Genomic DNA, 19,308 nt, shown 5'->3' on the forward strand with positions numbered 1-19,308 from the left:
TATAGTATTTACTGTGACAGCAGAGATCGTGTTTGTCTCAATAGTATATCGTTATCTAGTATGCAGGGTATTCTGTAGTGTTTTTGTTTTGAATAACTGCATCTAAACGAAATATATTCTGTTAGTGGGTAATACCGTATCTTACTTAGTAGGTCCAATCCTTTTCTTCTTCAGTATCTCTTTGTATATACTCATTCTATTTTACCAGTATCTCTATCCCATTAGGAGTCCGATCCGGATCATCTCCATATTCAGTGCCCCGGCCCTAATTCTCTTGTTTACAGAGAAGGCTGTCTCCCTCTTCCCTACCCCAAAACCTTAAGATGTACGCAATCCTACCTTTCACCCCAAACGAAATAAATGTTTAAAAACGACATAGGGGCGCCTGGGTGGCTCAGTCCGTTGAGCTCCGACTTCGGCTCAGGTCATCATCTCAGGTCCCTGAGTTCGAGCCCCGCTTCGGGCTCTGTGCTGACAGCTCAGAGCCTGGAGCCTGTTTCGGATTCTGTGTCTCCCTCTTTCTCTGACCCTCCCCAGTTCATGCTCTGTCTCTATCTCAAAAATAAATAAACGTTAAGAAAAAATATTAAAAAAAAAACCCGCAAACTCATTCCCATTATCTTTTTGCTCAAAAGGTGTCTAGAGAAACCAATGAAGACTTTTAAGATTGCCTCAGGGCAGACCGCTCAACCTGCTACACCTCTACAAATTCCTCCAGGTGTAAGCGACACTTCCTTCTCCTTTCCCCGGAAACGGAAAGAGACTAGGAAAGGCCCAGAACCCGAGTTTAGGGATTCGTTTTCCTCAGGTTTCTTGCTGGGCGGGGCCGGCAGGCCGAAACCGACTGGCGGGCAGAGACGTCGCTCTCGGCTGACTACGCTTTCTATTGGCTTTCCTGGACTCCGCCCAATGGACAGGGCGGGAGATTCGGTGTGCCCAGGCAGGACCCCCATCCCCCAGCCGGCCTCCCGGCTTCCCTCCTCGTCTCTGCGACTCTGAGACCCTGCGACCCTGCTCCGGCTGTGCTTAACAGGCATCTGGCTTTTCCTGCTGGGCCCGTAGCCACCTCCCCTAGAGTGCCCAGTCAGCGGGGTACCGCCGGCAGGTGCTGGGCGGCCCGAGCGGCGCCTGGCGGAGACCTAGCGGTGAGTGGTGGGACGACTGGGCAGCCCGCTTCCCTCTCCCGCTTAACTCGGGGTTTGTGAGGTGAGTCCGGTGGCGTCCAGCTCCGCAGTCGAGCTGCGGTACTCGTCTCGAAGAGGGCTCCCCCTCGGCTCTCCGGGCTGGGTCGTTGCCCTCCCCACGCAGCCCGAAGCCCCCGAGGACCCCCGGCGCGGCCAACTGGTAAGTGGCTCGAGGCCCGGGCCAAAGTCCATAAATACTTGTTGGGGTGACAGCCTCTTTCTGGAAGTACCGTTGGTCGGTCTCTCCAGCAGTGATAGGCCTTCTGTGCAAGGGGCGCATTGTCAACGTATCAGTTTCTCGGCTTAAAGAGCCTTGTACTCGTAAAGAGAGAACTGTGAAAATCAGTAACAAAAGTGTAAAGTGACCAGAGAGGAGCAGGCACAACGAGGAACAGATTTCGTCCCAGAACTGCCACAGGAGTGAGAACCTTTGATGGCATCCCAGCCCGGATGCCCCCAAATGAATCCTGCTGCCTGGTCGGTCACCCTGGCACCATGCTTGGTTGTAAAATGTTGATGAACCAGGCTCTTCTGGTAGAGCTTTTTACATTAAAAGGATGTTGATGCATTGGTTTTCGTCTTACAACTGAAATCCTAACAAAACCATCATACCTACACCCTAGTTAAATGGCAGTCTGAAGGAAAAATAGCATGGCTCTACTACACCGTTGTGTATTGGCACTGCACATTAAATAGATATCATTTATTTGTCATTTACTGAGCACCTTTTCTATTAGACGAGATGTAGGGATGTCAAGAAATCTACATGGTTAAGTTGAAGTTAAAAAAAAACAGTGATAAGGAACATTTAATTAGTATTTTCATATGCCATGCACATGAGCTCATTTAATCGTTTTGTCCACAGTTGTGAGTGTGGAGTTAAGATCAGAACCTAGGCTTATCTGATATCAAAATTAGTGCTAATCTATGCCAGCTTTTTTTTAAGGATTATGTTTTTAAAAATTGTAGCAAATCCTTTATTTGCTCTTAGAGGGGAGTGTTTTGCCATTAATACGCCATTGGTGCTGCTGTATTACCTGACTGGTTAACTCCTTATAAGGAGTCCACTTAAAATTCAGCACCCAAAGACAATGCCTTGAAGAGTAAATGGTCACTAAAAATTTGCATTTTATTGTGTGGTTGTCAAGTAGTGGATTTTGTTTGTTTGTTGTTTTGTTGTTTTCAGAAATCTTTGGAGAAAGAAGGAAAGATTTCTTTCAAAGTCTTTATAGAAGTTTCTTCAGTTTGGTGATTCAGTACTGTGTAATAAGATGGCTTAAAATCTAGAAAAGGAAATGCTTTCAGCCACAAACAATATTAAGTTAGGACGCCTCTGTCCAGGCAATTCTTATGTAAAATACCATAGGGAAATTGCAAAAGACGATATTCAGTTGTCTAAAATTTTTGTTTTTAAATTTTCCTTGAAAATCTTTCCCCAAAGGAACTACTAAACTTTTGTGAATGAGAATTATGCAACTGACCTTTATTCCTTTTTCACTTTGGCTGCCAGTTAGCTCCGAGCCACTGTTCTTTGTATGATGTATTTTCTGCTTTCTTTGTTTTTTCCTGGATCCAGACTCCTATTACTATTACAGTTTGTCGTTTGTTTTATTGCATTTGCTTATTGTCAGTACTTCAAATCCTTTGTAGAACATAGCTGTTTATATTTTAAACAGCTGTTTATATTATGTTTAAACATAGCTGTTTATATTTTAAAACAATATACATTAGACTGAATCTGGCCATGCTCCTAAAAATATGCTTGATAGGGGCGTCCGGGTGGCTCATTCGGTTAAGCATCTGACTTCGGCTCAGGTCATGGTCTCATGGTTCTCATGGTTCATGAGTTCAAGCTCCATGTCAGGTTCTGTGCTGACAGCACAGAGCCTGCTATGGATCCTCTGTCTCTCTGCCCCCTCTCTACGCTTGTGCACCCACTCCCGTTCTCTCTTAAAATTAAACAAACATTTTAAAAAAGTGATTAAAACATGTATGCTCGATAGAACTAGGGGTGTTTAACTTAATGAACTGGAAACCTGGAGGAACGTAGAAATCTTTGGATGTTTGAACTGCCAGATGGGAAAATGATTAGATATATGATGAATAGTTTCCAGAGGTCAGAACAAGCATTCAGGATAACAGATTTGTATTTAATGGCAGGAAGAGTGTGTAGTAGCATGATCAAGGACTTTGGAATCAAACTTGGGTTTTAGCCCTTATGACACTTTCTAGTTGCATGAATTTGGATGAGTAAGAGGATTTAATGGTCTACTATACATGAAAGTACCTAATAGAGTGCCTGACAAACAGCCCCTCAGAAAAACTTTATTTTATACATATATAAAGAAATCATAAGTTTATTATATACAAATGTCATGTAGATGGGGGTACCTGGGTGGCTCAGTCGGTTAAGCATCCAGCTTCGGCCCAGGTCATGATCTTGTGGTCTGTGAGTTCAAGCCCTGAGTCGGGCTCTGTGCTGACAGCTCAGAGCCTGCTTCAGATTCTATGTCTCTCTCTCTCCCCGTCCCCCACTCACGCTTTGTCTCTGTCTCTGAAAAATGAATAAACCTTAAAAAAAAATTTTTTTTTAATATGTCATGTAGATGCATTAAACTTTTTCTGTAATATGTCCAAATTCCCCATGGTAGAAAGCAGTATCATGACTAGAAAAATGGCCCAAAACTATATGGTCTGCTGGCAGTGGTCATATAAATTATAGATGAAGTATTATCTTTATACACAAAAACCTAATAGAGTTGGTGAGGGTTAAATGAGAATATGTATAGAATATTCAAAACTGTGTCCAGCATATAGTAAGTGCTCAAATTTTGGCCTCCTCTCTCCAGCCACCTGCCCCCATGGTCCAGATCTTCTCATCTAGTACTTCCTGGCCAAAATGCTGATGGCTGTTTTGCCCTTTCCTATGCCTTCATAATAACGTTTGACTTTGTAAGAACTGTATTTATGTATTCATCTTGTTTGTTAAAACTCATGAACTTGTTTGTTTCTTTTATTTCCTATTAGCTGACCTTGACCAAGTTCTTTTTTTTCCAATTGCAGGGGACTCTACCTGAATTTTCCAGCTGCAGAATGTGTAATACCTTTAAAGGTAAGTGAAAATAGAGACAAGTCAAAAAAAAGAAAATAGAGACAAGTCATTTAAGTGTGCAGAAGAAAATTTCGCAGCATTTAGTAAGTTATCTGCACACAAGTAACTGACTCATGAGTGATGTAGTCAGCCTCTTATTAGGAGAAAAGACAAAAATAGGATTTATAGAAGAAGGAGGAGAGAAAAAAAATTCACTTTTTGGGTAAACCAATGAGTTAGCAGCTAGTTAGAATCACAGTTGGTTTCAGGCCATTAGTATTATAAGTTCTGAAATTAAGTTTTTTCAAAGTAGGCAGAGTTGATCAAGGTTTTGCTTGCCAAACTCTGAAGTTTGATCAGTGAAGAAGTGACTATAAAGTATTAGAAAGATTCATGTTTAGGGGCACCTGGGTGGCTCAGTTGGTTAAGCGGCCGACTTCGGCTCAGGTCATGATCTCGCGGTCTGTGAGTTCGAGCCCCGCGTCGGGCTCTGTGCTGACAGCTCAGAGCCTGGAGCCTGTTTCAGATTCTGTGTCTCCCTCTCTCTGACCCTCCCCCGTTCGTGCTCTGTCTCTCTCTGTCTCAAAAAAAAGTAAACGTTAAAAAAAAAAAAAAAATTAAAAAAGAAAAGAGAAAGATTCATGTTTACTGTTTAGTTGCCATGATACCCAGAAAGCCACGTTCATAATTGTAAAGTTTGGTAAGCATGCAATAATAGTACAGGGAGGTGCTTGAGGATTGTTTGATCCAGGTTTGGTATACCAGTGAAGTACATAGACTTTCGCCAGTGGACTATTTATCTCCAATGAATAGATACTAAAATCTACCAAACCATTATTCTTTGCCTGGCTGTCCCTTTTCTAAACTGTCATGTATTAACCACCCCCTTTCTGATAATGTTATCATTCTGTAGATTGGTTAGAGCTTTCTTTACAGGAAGAATTGGTTCCCTGTTATTATACTTTAGTTGCCTTGTTTGGATTGAATTTGTTTTTTTTCCAACTGTCAGTTGCCTCTTCCTGTCTTTTCCATTTTCAGATAAAGAACTGAGTTACCTATTATCAAAAAAACAGTATTAATACAATAATGTATAATATATTTTTCATACTTAAGACTTTAAGTGTTTTGTACAAATACGTCTGCGAATGTTTATTTGGCTGTTGATAATGAATTTTTCATCACTTTTTAGTGCTTTATTGCTTTTGTTTAGGTTGGCAATGATGAGTAAACTGGAATTAAAAGAAGACAAGATGCTGGAGGTTCAATTTGTGGGAGATGATGATGTTCTTAATCACATTCTTGATAGAGAAGGAGGTACAGAGTGATTATACAATTGAAGAGATGCTTATGTGATGGTTATGGATTATTTCACTTTTTAAAATATTTTAACCTTCTATTTTGAATATATAGCACAAAGTATTTGATCTAGTAAGACTAAATAAAAACCACTTTTTTAGTTTACTCCAAAATTTTGACAATTAAAAATAATAAAGCTTTATCTGATATGAAATGCTTAATAATAGGGATAAATGATAACTACCCATTGTAATTAAAATGTGTAGTTATTTTGACCCCCCCAAAATAATACACTTTCAGGGTTTTTTTAAAAATTATATAAACTGTAGTGAAGAGTGGTATATACTTTCATCAAAGAGAAAACAGTGAATTTTCTTCCAGATTTTAAATAATGACAATATAAGTAGTACATTTTACTTATTTAAATGTAATATTTAGAAAGAATTTATACCTGTAATGTTCTAATTCTTTGGATGTTCTTATAGGAGCTAAATTAAAAAAGGAGCGAGCTCAGCTTTTGGTCAACACAAAAAAAATAATAAAGAAGCCAGAATATGATTTGGAAGAAGATGACCAAGAAGTCTTAAAAGATCAGAACTATGTGGAAGTTTTAGGACAAGATATTCAAGGTATTTTGGGGACTGGGGAAAGGGAATGTACACTCAAATTTCTGCTAGTAGCTAAAATTGCTTTGCAGGATACATAAAAATAGTCTGGTAAGTTAGGCAGTGGTGTACCATATTATTATTTTCTAATTGTAAACTACATATAATATAAACTTTACCATCTGTAACATTTTTAAGTGTATAGCTCAGTTGTATTAAATGCATTCATAACGTTGTGCTACTATCACCACCATCCATCTCCAGAACTTTTTCGTCATGCATGCTATATTTATTTCTCATCAGAAAAGCGCTTGCTTCAGTTTTTTATGTACAGTTGGAAAAGTTGGAAGCACTGAGTTTCCATTACATTTTTCTTTAGTTTTTTTCCCCCACAAGCAACCAGTCCTGCATTTAATTATTTTTAGAAAAATTCTACAGACCAATCTAAAGTTATTTTTTAAGATACCTATATATTTTTAATTAATTTGAAATAATTTCATAAAGCAAGTCACTTCATTATTACTTTGGTCTTTTTTTTTTTTTTTTTAAATGTTTGTTTATTTTTGAGAGAGAGAGAGACAGAGCACAAGTGGGGGAGGGCAGAGAGAGAGGGAGACACAGAATCCAAAACAGGCTCCAGGCTCCAAGCTCTCAGCACAGAGCCTGATGTGGGGCTCAAACTCACAGACCATGAGATCATGACCTGAGCTGAAGTGGGACACTTAACTGACTGAACCACCCAAGTGCCCAATTTGGTCTTCTTTATAGAAATAGAGGGGACATTCCAAGAAGTAATGTTTGAATGTAGGCATGCTGATGTTCTGGGGTTTTTTTGCTTTTTGTTTTTTGTTTTTTACATCTAAACCAGATTCCTGCCAGATTATATTTAAAAAATTCTAGGCTTATTATCTTATAGTTAGGGCTCAAGGAACACAGATCTACTTAAGTTGGCTTAGTAAATAAAGACTAAGGAACAAAATCAGTATTGTTGGGCACTAGGGGCATTGGAACTGAGACAACATTAAAAACCTAGGGACTTTGCTTTCATGGATCTCCCAGTCTCCCTCATGTCATCTCTGTGCATCTGTTCTCTTTGTATGCCACCTGTCTCTCTCATGTATGTGTTTTTTACTCTCTCATACTTGGCTTATAAATGGTCATCATCACTACTCCTGACCTTTTTGTCACTTCTTGAGTAATAACGCCTCTGGTTTAGTTCCCACTGTTAAATGGCATGATACAAAAAATGACCGTTGTTCCTCAATAGACTAAGTGGACAGAGTGGATTCTTTTAAAAGTTTCCCCAATGGGATAGTTGACATTTTTAGGGCATGTTCTGAATAGAACTTTGAATTCTTGACTCCTATTACGCTAGACCTAAGAAGAGATTGAAAGTGTTTTTGTTTTATTTCTTGTTGTAAAAGTAATACATATTTGTGGGGCACCTGGCTGTGACTCTTGATCTTGGGGTTGTAAGTTTGAGCCCTACGTTGAGTGCAGAAATTACATTAAAAAAATAAATAAAATCTTAAAAAAAAATACATATTTGTAGTAGAAACTCAGTGCTTCCAAGCTTTTTCACTTAATAGCGCTCACAGCAAATGATATTTGGAAGCACACTGGAATAAATGGAGGAGAATGCCCCAGACCAGGACAAATGCCCTCGGGCTTCTAACCCTTATTCCTGCTCTTTCTGCAAGCCCTGACTGGCATCCACAGAGGCCTGAGAGGATCATTACTCAGCCTACCTATAACCTATGCCTTTAATTTTGCACACTTAATGGGAATCTTTGCCTTAGAGCAGTGTTTCTCAGCCTATTTTTTACTATCATCCCCAAAAGAGCCTTCTTTTAGACATTTTCTCCTAATTGCCCCTACCCATGAATTTTTGATACTATATATATGATATATATCTGTTTATATATCTGTTTGCATATCTGTGGCTCTTTGGAGGACCACAGACCATTGTAATATCTAAGATGTTTTTCACATTTTCACATTCTTCCTCCCACCAAGAGCCAATTTTTAATCCATCTGGAGCAATATATTCCTGTTGAGAATGCATGCTTTAGAGAACCTAGAACTGTTAACAGTTGGCTGTGTATTTTCTGTCTGTATGTGCATGCACACACATAAGCTTGTGTTGACGGTCTCTGTGTCCAGGAAATGGAGCTTTTCATTAGGCTGTGGGTATGTACAATAGACAAGTCTATAACTTAACAATTAAGTCTCACAGACGTGACTCTTTCTGTTTTGATTTTTTTCTTGTTTGCCAAAATGTGTTTTGGGGAGAATAGTGTTCCAGTTATGGTATAGGAAGGAGAGTTTTTTGGTTTTGTTTTTTTTTTTTTTTTTAATTTTTTTTTTAACAGTTATTTATTTTTGAGACAGAGAGACACAGAACATGAACGGGGGAGGGTCAGAGAGGGTGGGAGACACAGAATCTGAAACAGGCTCCAGGCTCTGAGCTGTCAGCACAGAGCCCGATGCGGGGCTCGAACTCACAGGCCACGAGATCATGACCTGAGCCAAAGTCAGACGCTTAACCAACTGAGCCACCCAGGCGCCCCTAGGAAGGAGAGTTTTTTAATGTTTTCTTCAGAGTGGAAATGGTGACATCTCTTACAGTCTTCTTTAGCCTCCTTTGAGATAATGAACAATAAGCTTCTTTCTAATCTTTTATTATAATAGAAAACAAATGTGCATTTTTTTTTAAGTTAGTTTATTTATTTTGAGAGAGAGAGAGAGAGCACAAGCAGTGGAGGGGCAGAGAAGAGAGACAATCCCAAGTAGGCTCCACACCATCAGTGCAAGCCCGATGCGGGACTTGAACCCACCAACCATGAGATCATGACCTGAGCCTAGATCAAGAGTCGAATGCTTGGGGTGCCTGGGTGGCTCAGTTGGTTAAGCATCCGACTTCAGCTCAGATCATGATCTCCTGGTTCATGAGTTCAAGCCCCTCATCAGGCTCTGTGCTGACAGCTCAGAGCCTGGAGCCTGCTTCAGATTCTGTCTTTGTCTCTCTCTCTCTCTCAAAAATAAACATTAAAAACAAAAAAAGTCCAATGCTTGACTGACTGTGTCACCCAGGTGCCCCCATATGCATTATTTTTAAAACATAGAAGGACATTTGGCAAAGAATCCTTAGGAATAGTTAAAAGAAAACAACCTTTCAACAACGACCTCTAAATATTTTATTAATCCCTTTACTTACTATCAAAGTGTAAACTGCTTCTTATAAAAAGCACACATCTTGACATACCTGGCATCATTCTTAGTCTGTTAATCACATCTAGTCTGTAGAATAGTCACTGCATAGAGGTGCTAGGTGATCTCAGCCTTAAATAGAAGATTTTTCCCAAAGATCTCTCAAAGCAATTAGGTGTCCTCAAGAGCAATTTGTCTTATTGATGCTTCTCCTGAACAATTGGTTTGTTTTTTAGTCTTAGGAACAGTGTAACTCTATAATTGATTCTTTGTTAGTTGACTACTAGAAAATTCTTGGAAAACCTCTTTTTAGAAATGTGAGAAAAAAATAAAAATTGTGGTAAAATACATGTAATATAAAATTTATGATCTTAAAGTGTATAGTTTAGTATTAAGTACATTCACATTGTTTTGCAGTCAATCTCCAGAACTCTTTGCATTTTACAAAACTGAAATTCTACCCATTAAACAATTCCCCAGTCCCTTCTCCTTATAGCCCCTGACAAACACCATTATACTTTCTATGAATTTGACTACTCCAGGTACCTCATGTTAAGTGGAATCATACAGTATTTTTGCGTGTGTAACTGGCTTATTTCACTTAGCATAATGTTCTCAAGGTTCATCCATGTTGTAGTGTCAGAATTTTCATCCTTTTTGAGGCTGAATAATTTTGCATTGTATGCATATACCATATTTTATTTTTCCATTCGTCTGTCAATGGACTTTTGGGTGGCTTCGACCTTTTGGCTACTGTGAATAATGCTGCTATGAACATGGGTGTACAAATATCTTTTTGAGGCCCTGATTTGAATTCTTTTGGATATATTCCCAGAAGTGGAATTGCTGGATCATATGGTAATTCTATTTTTAATTTTTTGAAGAATCTCCATACTATTTTCCACAGCAGCTACACCAATTTACTTTTCTACTAACAGGACACAACACAAGTGTTCTAGTTTCTCTGTATGCATACCAACACTTGTTTTTCTTTTTAAATTGTTTTTTTAATGTTTATTTATTTTTGAGAGAGAGAAAGAGAGCGTGAGCAGGGGAGAAGCAGAGAGAGAGGGAGACACAGAATCCAAAGCAGGCTCCAGGCTCCGAGCTATCAGCACAGAGCCCAATGCAGGGCTCAAATCCACGAACTACAAGATCATGACCTGAGCCAAAGTCGGACACTTAATTGACTAAGCCACCCAGGCGCCCCTGTTTTTCTTTTTTAATAGCCATCCTAATGGGTGTGAAATGGTGTATTACAGAAATAACATTGCATTCTGATATATAAACAACATAGTTGGCCTTTATTAGACTTTTGGATTGTCTGACTTTTTATTTTAACTAATACAGTAGTGATTACCCTGGGACATAAATCTTTGTTTAGATCTCTTATTTCTTCATAAGAGAGTCCTAGAAGTAGAATTACTGGTGAAAGTGTATGAACTTTATAAAGCATACATGTTGCCAAATTGCTTTCTAGAAGGATTGTATCAACTAGTATTAGGATCCCTCATCAGAATTAAATATTTTTTGTTACATTTATTACCCACTTTAATTTCTTTTGTGATTTGTATATTCATAGTTTTTTCAGTTTTGTGCATTTTGAGTCATTTAAAACTTATTAAAAAGTTTTATATGTGGGAGACTTGGGTGATTCAGTCAGTTGAGTGTCCGGCTTGAGCTCAGGTCGCACTCTTGTGGTTCATGGTTTCAAGCCCTGTGTCAGGCTTGCTGTTGTCAGCGCCGAGCCTGCTCAGATCTTCTGTCCCCCTCTCTCTGCACCTCCCCCACTCACATTCTCTTCACATAAGCATGCTCTCTCTCTCTCTCTCTCTGTCTCTCAAAAATAAATAAACATTAAGAAAATAGTGTCCTTTAAAAAAAGAAAAATTCTATATGTAGTAAAAACCTTTTTGGACAATATGATTAGAATCATTGTTAGTCAATCAAAATATCAGAACCAGAAAATCATAAAAATACTTTAAACATTTTGTTTTATATATAAGCATATATATACACACATATACACACACATACACAAACACATACCCACCAGAGTCTTTTCTTTCAATAGAAGTTTGCTAGAAGTCAGCTGGTTGAAGAACATCATCACCTTTTGATTTTGGTGTTGGGTTTTTTTAGACAGCATATCCATAATGCACCATTTGGGATTTCAGGTTTCATTTCCCTCCATTAGATTGTACATTTAAAGACACTTTTGATGCAGTATCAGTGTAGTGTGCTTTTGTGTTTTTTCAAATTTTTTCTTAAATCTTTTATGATTTCTCACCTATATCTGATTTGAAACTAACTGCGCTTACTAATAACTTTAATCAAATATTTCTAAAGCATTTAATTTAGTTTACATAGAAACTACTCAGTATCTTTAAATTCATATTTTGTCTCTGCGCCAGACACTTAAGGTACATAAGTACAGGTTTGCCATAAACAGACTTAAATGTATGTGAAAATTAGATATAAGAGAGAGGCAGCATTGCAGATCACTCTGCTAAGGATGAACTGGTCAGTAAACAGTGTTGGGACAATGGGGTATCATAATGAAAAAAAGAATTTGATCTCTACCTCCCATCTTAAACAAGTTAATTACCTTAATTTAAGATTTACGTATGAAAAGCAAATTGTAAATGCTTTTACAAGAAAATATAAGAATATGGTTTTGACTTGATTATAGATGAATTTCTTTTAATGTAATTAAAAAAGGTTGACACATTCACCTTATTAAAATTCAGCACTTCTCAGGAAGACAAACCACAGATTAGGAGAAAATATTTGCAAAAGACATCTGTTGAAGAAGTGTTACCCAGAATACACAAAGAGCTCTTAAAACTCAACAGTGAGAAAATGGATAGCCTGATTTAAAAATGAGCAGAGGCTTTGAACAGGACGTCTCACCTAAGAAGATACACAGATGGCAACTAGTGATTTGTATTTACTCAACTCAAAATATACTCAACATTATATGTCATTTAAAAATTGCAGCTTTAAACAACGATGAGATTGCCACTTACACACCTATTAGAATGGCCAAAATTCAAAACACTGACAGCACCAAATGCTAGCAAAGCTGTGGAACAAGAGGAGTTCTCATTTATTACACAATGGTACTGCTCTTTGAATGACAGTTTGGCAGTTTCTTACAAATTAAACATATTCTTACAATATGATCTAGCAATTTTCCTTCTTTGTATTTACTCATATGAGTTGAAAACTTCTATCCATTCAGAAACCTACGCGCATGCATGCACACACACACACACTCTGCACACAGATGTTTACAGAAGCTTTGTTCATAACTGCCGTGGCTTGGAAACAACCAAAAAGTTAACCAAGAATAAATTGATATATCCATACAGTGGAATATTATTCAGCATTTAAAAAAAAACATATCAAGGCATGAAAAGATGTGGAGGAACCTTAAATGCATATTACTGAGTGAAAGAAGCCAATCTGAAAAGAAGCCAATAGCTATGATTCCAACTGTGTGACATTATGGGAAAGGCAAAACTGTGGAGACAGTGAAGAGATCACTGCTTGCCAGTGGTTAGAGGATGGGAGATCTGAATTGGTTGAGTACAGAGGATTTTTAGGGCATTGAAACTATTCTGTATATTATATTACAGTGGTGGATACATGTCATCATACTTTTATCAAAGTCTATAGAATGTACCACATCAAGAATGAACCTTAATATAAGCTGTGGACTTGAGGTGATAATGAAGTGTCAGTGTAGGTTCAAGATTGTAACAAATCTACCACTCTGGGTGAGATGTTGATAGTGGGGGAGGCTGTGCGTTTGTGAGGACAGGAGGTATATAGGAAATCTCTGTACCTTGTATTCAGGTTGGCTCTAGACCTAAAACTGCTCTAAAACATAAAGTCTATTTGAAAAAGTATTCAGTACTTCTCTTCATCAAATGACACCCTAAAGAAGTGAAAAGACAAGTCATAGGATAGAGAAAAAGATATTTCCTCTTTAGAAATAAGAAACATGTGAAAAGACGTTCAACCTCATTAGCAATTAGGGAAAGGGAAATTAAAACAACTGTCCCCATATGATTCATTTTATACCCACTCAATTGGCAAAGATTAAGGAGTTAAGATAATGCCAAGTATTAGGGCATAGACAGTGGGGACTCTTAAATAGTAAGGATAGTAAACATCAACTTCGGAACAGTCTGGCACTGTTTTATAATAACAATAATAAAATCCATTAGATGTTAACCTGAATTACATAGATTTGAAAAACAACTATTTCCAAAAAGAAAACTAGTGAAGAAGTCCTTGTTTTACATTTTCCAAATCTCTTTAATGTCTGGCTTAATAGAAGACAGCTGAATTTTCATATCTGCTTCACACATTCCATTAGCCCACAGGATGGTGGTGTCATCACACATCACGTAGTCTCTGGAATACCTATGATCTACTCTTGATTGCGAAAAAATCGAATAATATCTTAGTGTTGTTATGAAATAGTTTTGGCCCCCAGTCCCCCATCACACTTTGAGAATTACTATGCCAGAGAGTAGGCTACTAGCGATGAGTATCCGGTATGTTCTAGGTAGCTGTTGTTATTAAAAGGGATGATTGAAGAATGAAAATTAGGTCATAGTCTTGATAGTAAGAGAGCTTCCACCATGTAGCAGCTGTTACCTGTCTCAGTGTCAATTAACTGAATTGTACTTGGCAGTGTTTACTTCAAGAAGAAAACAACTAATAGAGCCCCTTCTGTTTTCCCTCAGGGGCAGCAGTATCATGAATTGAATGCATATACCTCTAGTCTGGAGGGTTTGGGGAGGAGGGGGGGTCGTGCGTGCGTGTGTTTGTGTGTGTGTGTGTGTGTGTGTGTGTTTATATGTTTATTTTTGTGTACTTGTGAAGAATAATGTGTTTTCTGTGTTTCAGATTTATATAAACATAGTCTGTCATCTATTTTTAAATATTTTATGTATAAATATGTATTGTTAAACCTTTATGCAAGACGGGGGTACAGATCTTAAATTTTTAGTTAAAATTTTATTTTTTCTGTTAATTTTGCCTATTTTCCCAAAATGCATATTGCTTTTTCTCTTTCAGAATCTTTGAAAAATGGCTCTGCTGCAGATGGTGGGAATAAAGTTTATTCTTTTCAGAATAGAAAACACTCTGAAAAGATGGCTAAATTAGGTATGTTGTTTTTCTAAGAAGGTGTATTTAACTACATTCCCCACAGTTATCATCCTAATGCATTCCCTAAAACAATGAGGGATATCGTTTTGTATCATATTTTCAAGCATATGTAAAACCAATTATTTTTCATACTCAGATGTTTTTTCTTTGTAATGTTTGTTTACTTTTGAGAGAGAGAGACAGAGTGCAAGTGGGGAAGGGGCAGAGAAAGAGAGACAGAGACAGAATCTGAAGCAGGCTCCAGGCTTGAAGCTGTCAGCACAGAGCCTGACGTGGAGCTCGAACTCACATACTGGAGATCATGACCTGAGCCGAAGTTGGATGCTTAACCCACTGAGCCACCCAGATGCTCCTGCTCAGATGTCTTCTGTTCTCAGCTAGATTTTAAGCTTCTCACAGGAGGAATCCTGTGTTTCTTTTCTTCCCACATCTAGCCATAGGTCCTGAACAAAGTTTTAAGTAAATGAGCGTCTTAAGTCACAGATAATCTGAATTTAATGACTAAGAATTTTATACTATATATAGAAAAATGTATTGTAGAAAACTGTATAAAATTGTTACAAATGGGCTGTTGTGATATTTTTTCTTACTCAAGTTACCACTTATACTAATTTTACATGGATTACTAATTTTCAGAAAACTAGACTAAAATAAATTACATACAACATTAAAATTAAACTATCAATTCAATTCTTTTAAAAAATTCAGATTGCACTTTATTTGGGTCCTGTGGTATGAGGGGTCATTTTTGAAAGCTTTGAGGAAAGGAAATAACATATGAAAGTAGTTTGAAAATTAGATCCATAAGTATATGAAGGTCTGGGAACGGCAAGAAGTCAAGAGCAAGGGAACAATAATTAACTATCCAGTAAAATGTCAAGTTGTATAATAGGGCTTATAATCTATAATTACAGAACACCGATATATGCAGTCATCCTGGCCAGTAACCAGGTAAACATTCAAGATCAAGTGAAAAACTTAAGTGTTTACATTGATGAGGGATATATAAGAATTATAACATCTGTGTTACTGAATATTAAACATTATAATATTTAATCATTTGCAGTATTCAGCTTTTCTGAAAAGTATAATATGAAATTCATTATTAATTCTGAACCTGACATGGTACATACAATAATTTACATGAATTGATCTGTTTCTTAATGTTCATAATGCACATTAAGAAATTAACAGTTTTTCAGTCTGTAAAAATGACTGCATTCTTTATAGGATCTTTGAGAAACCAGAGAAGAAATGCTAAAGTAATTATTAGAGAAAGGATCAGATAGACACCAAGACTAACCTGAAACCCCAAAACAATGAAACAGGACAAAGAACATTGGAGAAAGAGAACTAATAGTGAAGAGAGGAGCCCCGGAGGAGTAATCAAGTAGAAGTTCTTCAAGTAGATAATCCACATGCACTTAATAACCATAATATATGTCTTATATTGTATGGGCTGCAAGAAACTTCAGTACTGTTATATTCGGCATTTCTGTCATCACAAATGAAAGAAATTCACAGTCAAAAAGATGGCTTTCTGGATAATTTGAGACTGATGGTACTTTCCAAAATCTGTATTTAGTTTGGACTTGTGTTTAGTTGTGATTTTCTTTAAAGTGTATCTTTGGGCACCTGGGTGATTCGGTTGAGCATCCAACTCTTGATTTCGGCTCAGGTCATGATCCCAGGGTCATGGGATCAAGCCCTACACTGGGCTCTGTACTGAACGTGGAGCCTGCTTAAGATTCTCTCTCTCTCTGTCTCTCTCTCTTTCTCTCTTTCTTCCCCCCCACCTCCTGCCTCTCCCCTGCTTGTACGTTCCTAAAATTAAAAAAAAAAAAAAGTTTCTTTGACTTATTTATTGTTGTTAATTGTGTTTACATCTAATTGTATCAATGAAGTAGAAGGCCTTAGTATTTTTAAAATAATTATAACCTGCCAGAAAATCACATGTTGTTATGTATAAATGATTCAAAAAATTGGTCTAACCAAGATACAGGACTAGAAATACACTAGGAGTTAGATTGGGAATCTTTGTAAAATGCATATCTGTGATGAGTTAATAAATGCAAACAAAAGAGCAAAGGTAGAAATACCAAGTAGAGAGGACAGTAAGGAGTTCAGCAGCTTGGAGAAAGATGACTTTAGGGAAATTGAAAATAGATTGGTTGATAGGATCAAATAATAGCCTAATGAGAAGCTATCATTAGGCAAAGAGGATTTTAAAATTTTGTTTTAAAATTTCCAATATGGGGGCACCTGGGTGGCTCAGTTGGTTAAGCCTCTGACTCTTGATTTTGGCTCAGGTCATGATGTCACAGTTCATGGGATCAAGCCCCACATCAGGCTCTGCGCTGACAGCACGGAGCCTGTTTGGATTCTCTGTCTCCCTCTCTCTCTGCCCCTCCCTCACTCATTTTCTCTCAAAATGAATTTTAAAAACCTTTTTAAAAAAATAAAAAAAATATATTGTACTGTAGTTACTTTCTCAGTAGTGTGAGAGGCACGTGGAATGGAGCCTAACTAAGGAAGAGATTTACATTTCCCAGCTTAACACACACTGGAACATTGTTCACTGAGAAAAAAGGTATATTTTTGAATATATATATGCTATTCAAATTATATCCCTCTTTTTTAATAAAAAGTATAGTTGAATTCATGTAAATTAAAGCCACTTTACTGACTCAAGCTCTTTCTAACCTGTTTCACACAATTTATCCTCCAGACTTGATATTGATCCAAAATATGACAGTCCCCACAAATGTACTACCTTTTTTAATATGTTTATTTATTTTGAGAGAGAGAGAGAGAGAGAGCAGGGGAGGGGCAGAGACAGAGGAAGAGAATCCCAAGCAGGCTCTGTGCTGTCAGCATAGAGCCCAACATGGGGCTCGAACTCACAAATCATGAGATCATGACCTGAGCCGAAATCAAGAATCAGATGCTTACCCGACTGAGCCACCCAGATGCCTCGAGAAAGTATTTTTAAAGGTAAAGATTATATTTTTCATATAAAATGGCCTTTTGTGTTTAGAAGCCAACTTTTTAATCTGATGCTCCATTACAGAAACAGCTATCCGCTCAATGCTATATTTTATACATTATTCACATGTATTATAGTTTTAGACACAAAATATACCACATGTTATGGGAGATTTAAGAGTTTTTAAAGTACAGTTTTAAATATACACAGCTTCCACTTGATTTAAATCCCATTTTCTGGCCATTCTTTCTTACCCTCTGACAAAGATATGCCTCAAGTATATATGATAAAGAAATTGAAGGAGTGTAAAATTATTGATGGAAAGGACAGGGAGAGAGAATGACAGTTTAGAAAGCAGTAAGGTCAAAGCCTTATTTATTTATTTATTTATTTAGACAATTTGTAGATATTTGAAAGAAGATTTAAGGTAAAAGAGGCAGTACTCTTAATATAGACAGGTTTATTTATATTCCTGGTAATAGTAGCAGGCAGGGTTTCCCCCCCCTAAGAATTTATATAAGTGAAATAAAGTGATTTCCCCCCTTCATCTGCTTAATCTTAATCCACCCCTTAATCATCTGTTAAAGATTGCTTTCTACATTTCTTTTGTCTGCTTACAGCTTCAGAACTAGCAAAAACACCAAGAAAAAATGTTTCAGTTAATTTGAAGAATGATCCTGAAATTATGATAAACATTCCTCAATGTAGCAAGGGTAAGATTTTACCTTGGTTCTTTGATAGTTTTCATAGTTGCTTCAAGTTATATATTTTTTACTTGTCTAAGTGTGTTTGTATATATTTTCTTCTTTTCTGTTCTGAAAATTTATTCAACCAAATGCAGTTAATACCCCCAATTTGTGCCTTCACATACCCATATTTAGCTATCAGTAAAAGGGGGAAATATCTGCTGATTGAAGTTGATTGATAGGGCCAATTAGAAACACCCTTAAAATCCTATTATCATTTGCTTGAGTTACCCAAATGTTCATGGAAGATTTGCTTTGCCACATTCTATTTGAAATAAGGCTTTAGGGATTTGGAAGTCTTACAGTTTGTGGACAGTTGTGGGGCAGTTGAATGAAACTAGACTATGATGAAAAGTGAAGTATCATGGTAAGTAATGTCTTTTTGTTTTATTTTTTAGGACATTCTGCTTCAGACAAAGTTCAGGTGAAGGTAAGCATTTGACTGAAACAAGCAAAAACCTTAGTGTTTCAAAGACATGAAGAATATCCACTTCATCTCTTAAATTATATAGCACTTTATAATACACAGTATTTGCCAATTACACACCTTACATTAGATGAAGAATCTGAGGTTCAGAGAGGTGAAGTGACTGGTCTAAGTTCGTCTAACTGGGAAGGAGGAAAGCTGGAAAATGAAGCCAGGTCTTCTAGACACAACTGTTGTGCTATTTCTATGTCAGAACTATCCCTATGTCAAGTTAGTGGAGCTGGCCTGGAAATTTTATGGGTTTTGTTTTGTTCTGCTTATATACATAATGTTCTCTTGTTTCTTGAGGGACTAATAGCAAGATCCATTAAATCCACCTTTCATAAGGTGGATTATTTATCCTTTCATAATTTACTTTTTTTTTTTTTTTTTTTTTTGAGACAGAGACAGAGCATGAGCAGGGGAGGGGCAGAGAGAGAGGGAGACACAGAGCCTGACATGGGGCTCGAACTCATGGACTGTGAGATCATGACCTGAGCTGAAATCGGACACTTAACCAACTGAGCCACCCAGAAG

The 19,308-nt window shown here is 37.4% G+C and overlaps 2 protein-coding genes across 2 annotated transcripts in view; one reads left to right on the plus strand and one right to left on the minus strand.

Moving 5' to 3' along the window:
- CFLAR (CASP8 and FADD like apoptosis regulator) overlaps window positions 1–19,308 on the minus strand; it is a 224,037-nt gene that overhangs the window by 196,557 nt on the left and 8,172 nt on the right. The gene's annotated exons all lie outside the window — the stretch shown is intronic.
- Window positions 1,152–19,308, plus strand: part of ORC2 (origin recognition complex subunit 2) — a 41,901-nt gene continuing 23,744 nt past the window's right edge. Inside the window, exons 1-7 of the mRNA XM_049615879.1 lie at window positions 1,152–1,344; window positions 4,248–4,296; window positions 5,486–5,589; window positions 6,057–6,200; window positions 14,481–14,570; window positions 18,180–18,272; window positions 18,704–18,735. Of these exons, the coding sequence (XP_049471836.1) occupies window positions 5,493–5,589; window positions 6,057–6,200; window positions 14,481–14,570; window positions 18,180–18,272; window positions 18,704–18,735 (456 nt within the window). The 5' untranslated portion in view covers window positions 1,152–1,344; window positions 4,248–4,296; window positions 5,486–5,492. The remainder of the gene's footprint in view (window positions 1,345–4,247; window positions 4,297–5,485; window positions 5,590–6,056; window positions 6,201–14,480; window positions 14,571–18,179; window positions 18,273–18,703; window positions 18,736–19,308) is intronic.

The sequence above is a fragment of the Panthera uncia genome, assembly GCF_023721935.1.
Source record: "Panthera uncia isolate 11264 chromosome C1 unlocalized genomic scaffold, Puncia_PCG_1.0 HiC_scaffold_3, whole genome shotgun sequence".
Taxonomy (NCBI): domain Eukaryota; kingdom Metazoa; phylum Chordata; class Mammalia; order Carnivora; family Felidae; genus Panthera; species Panthera uncia.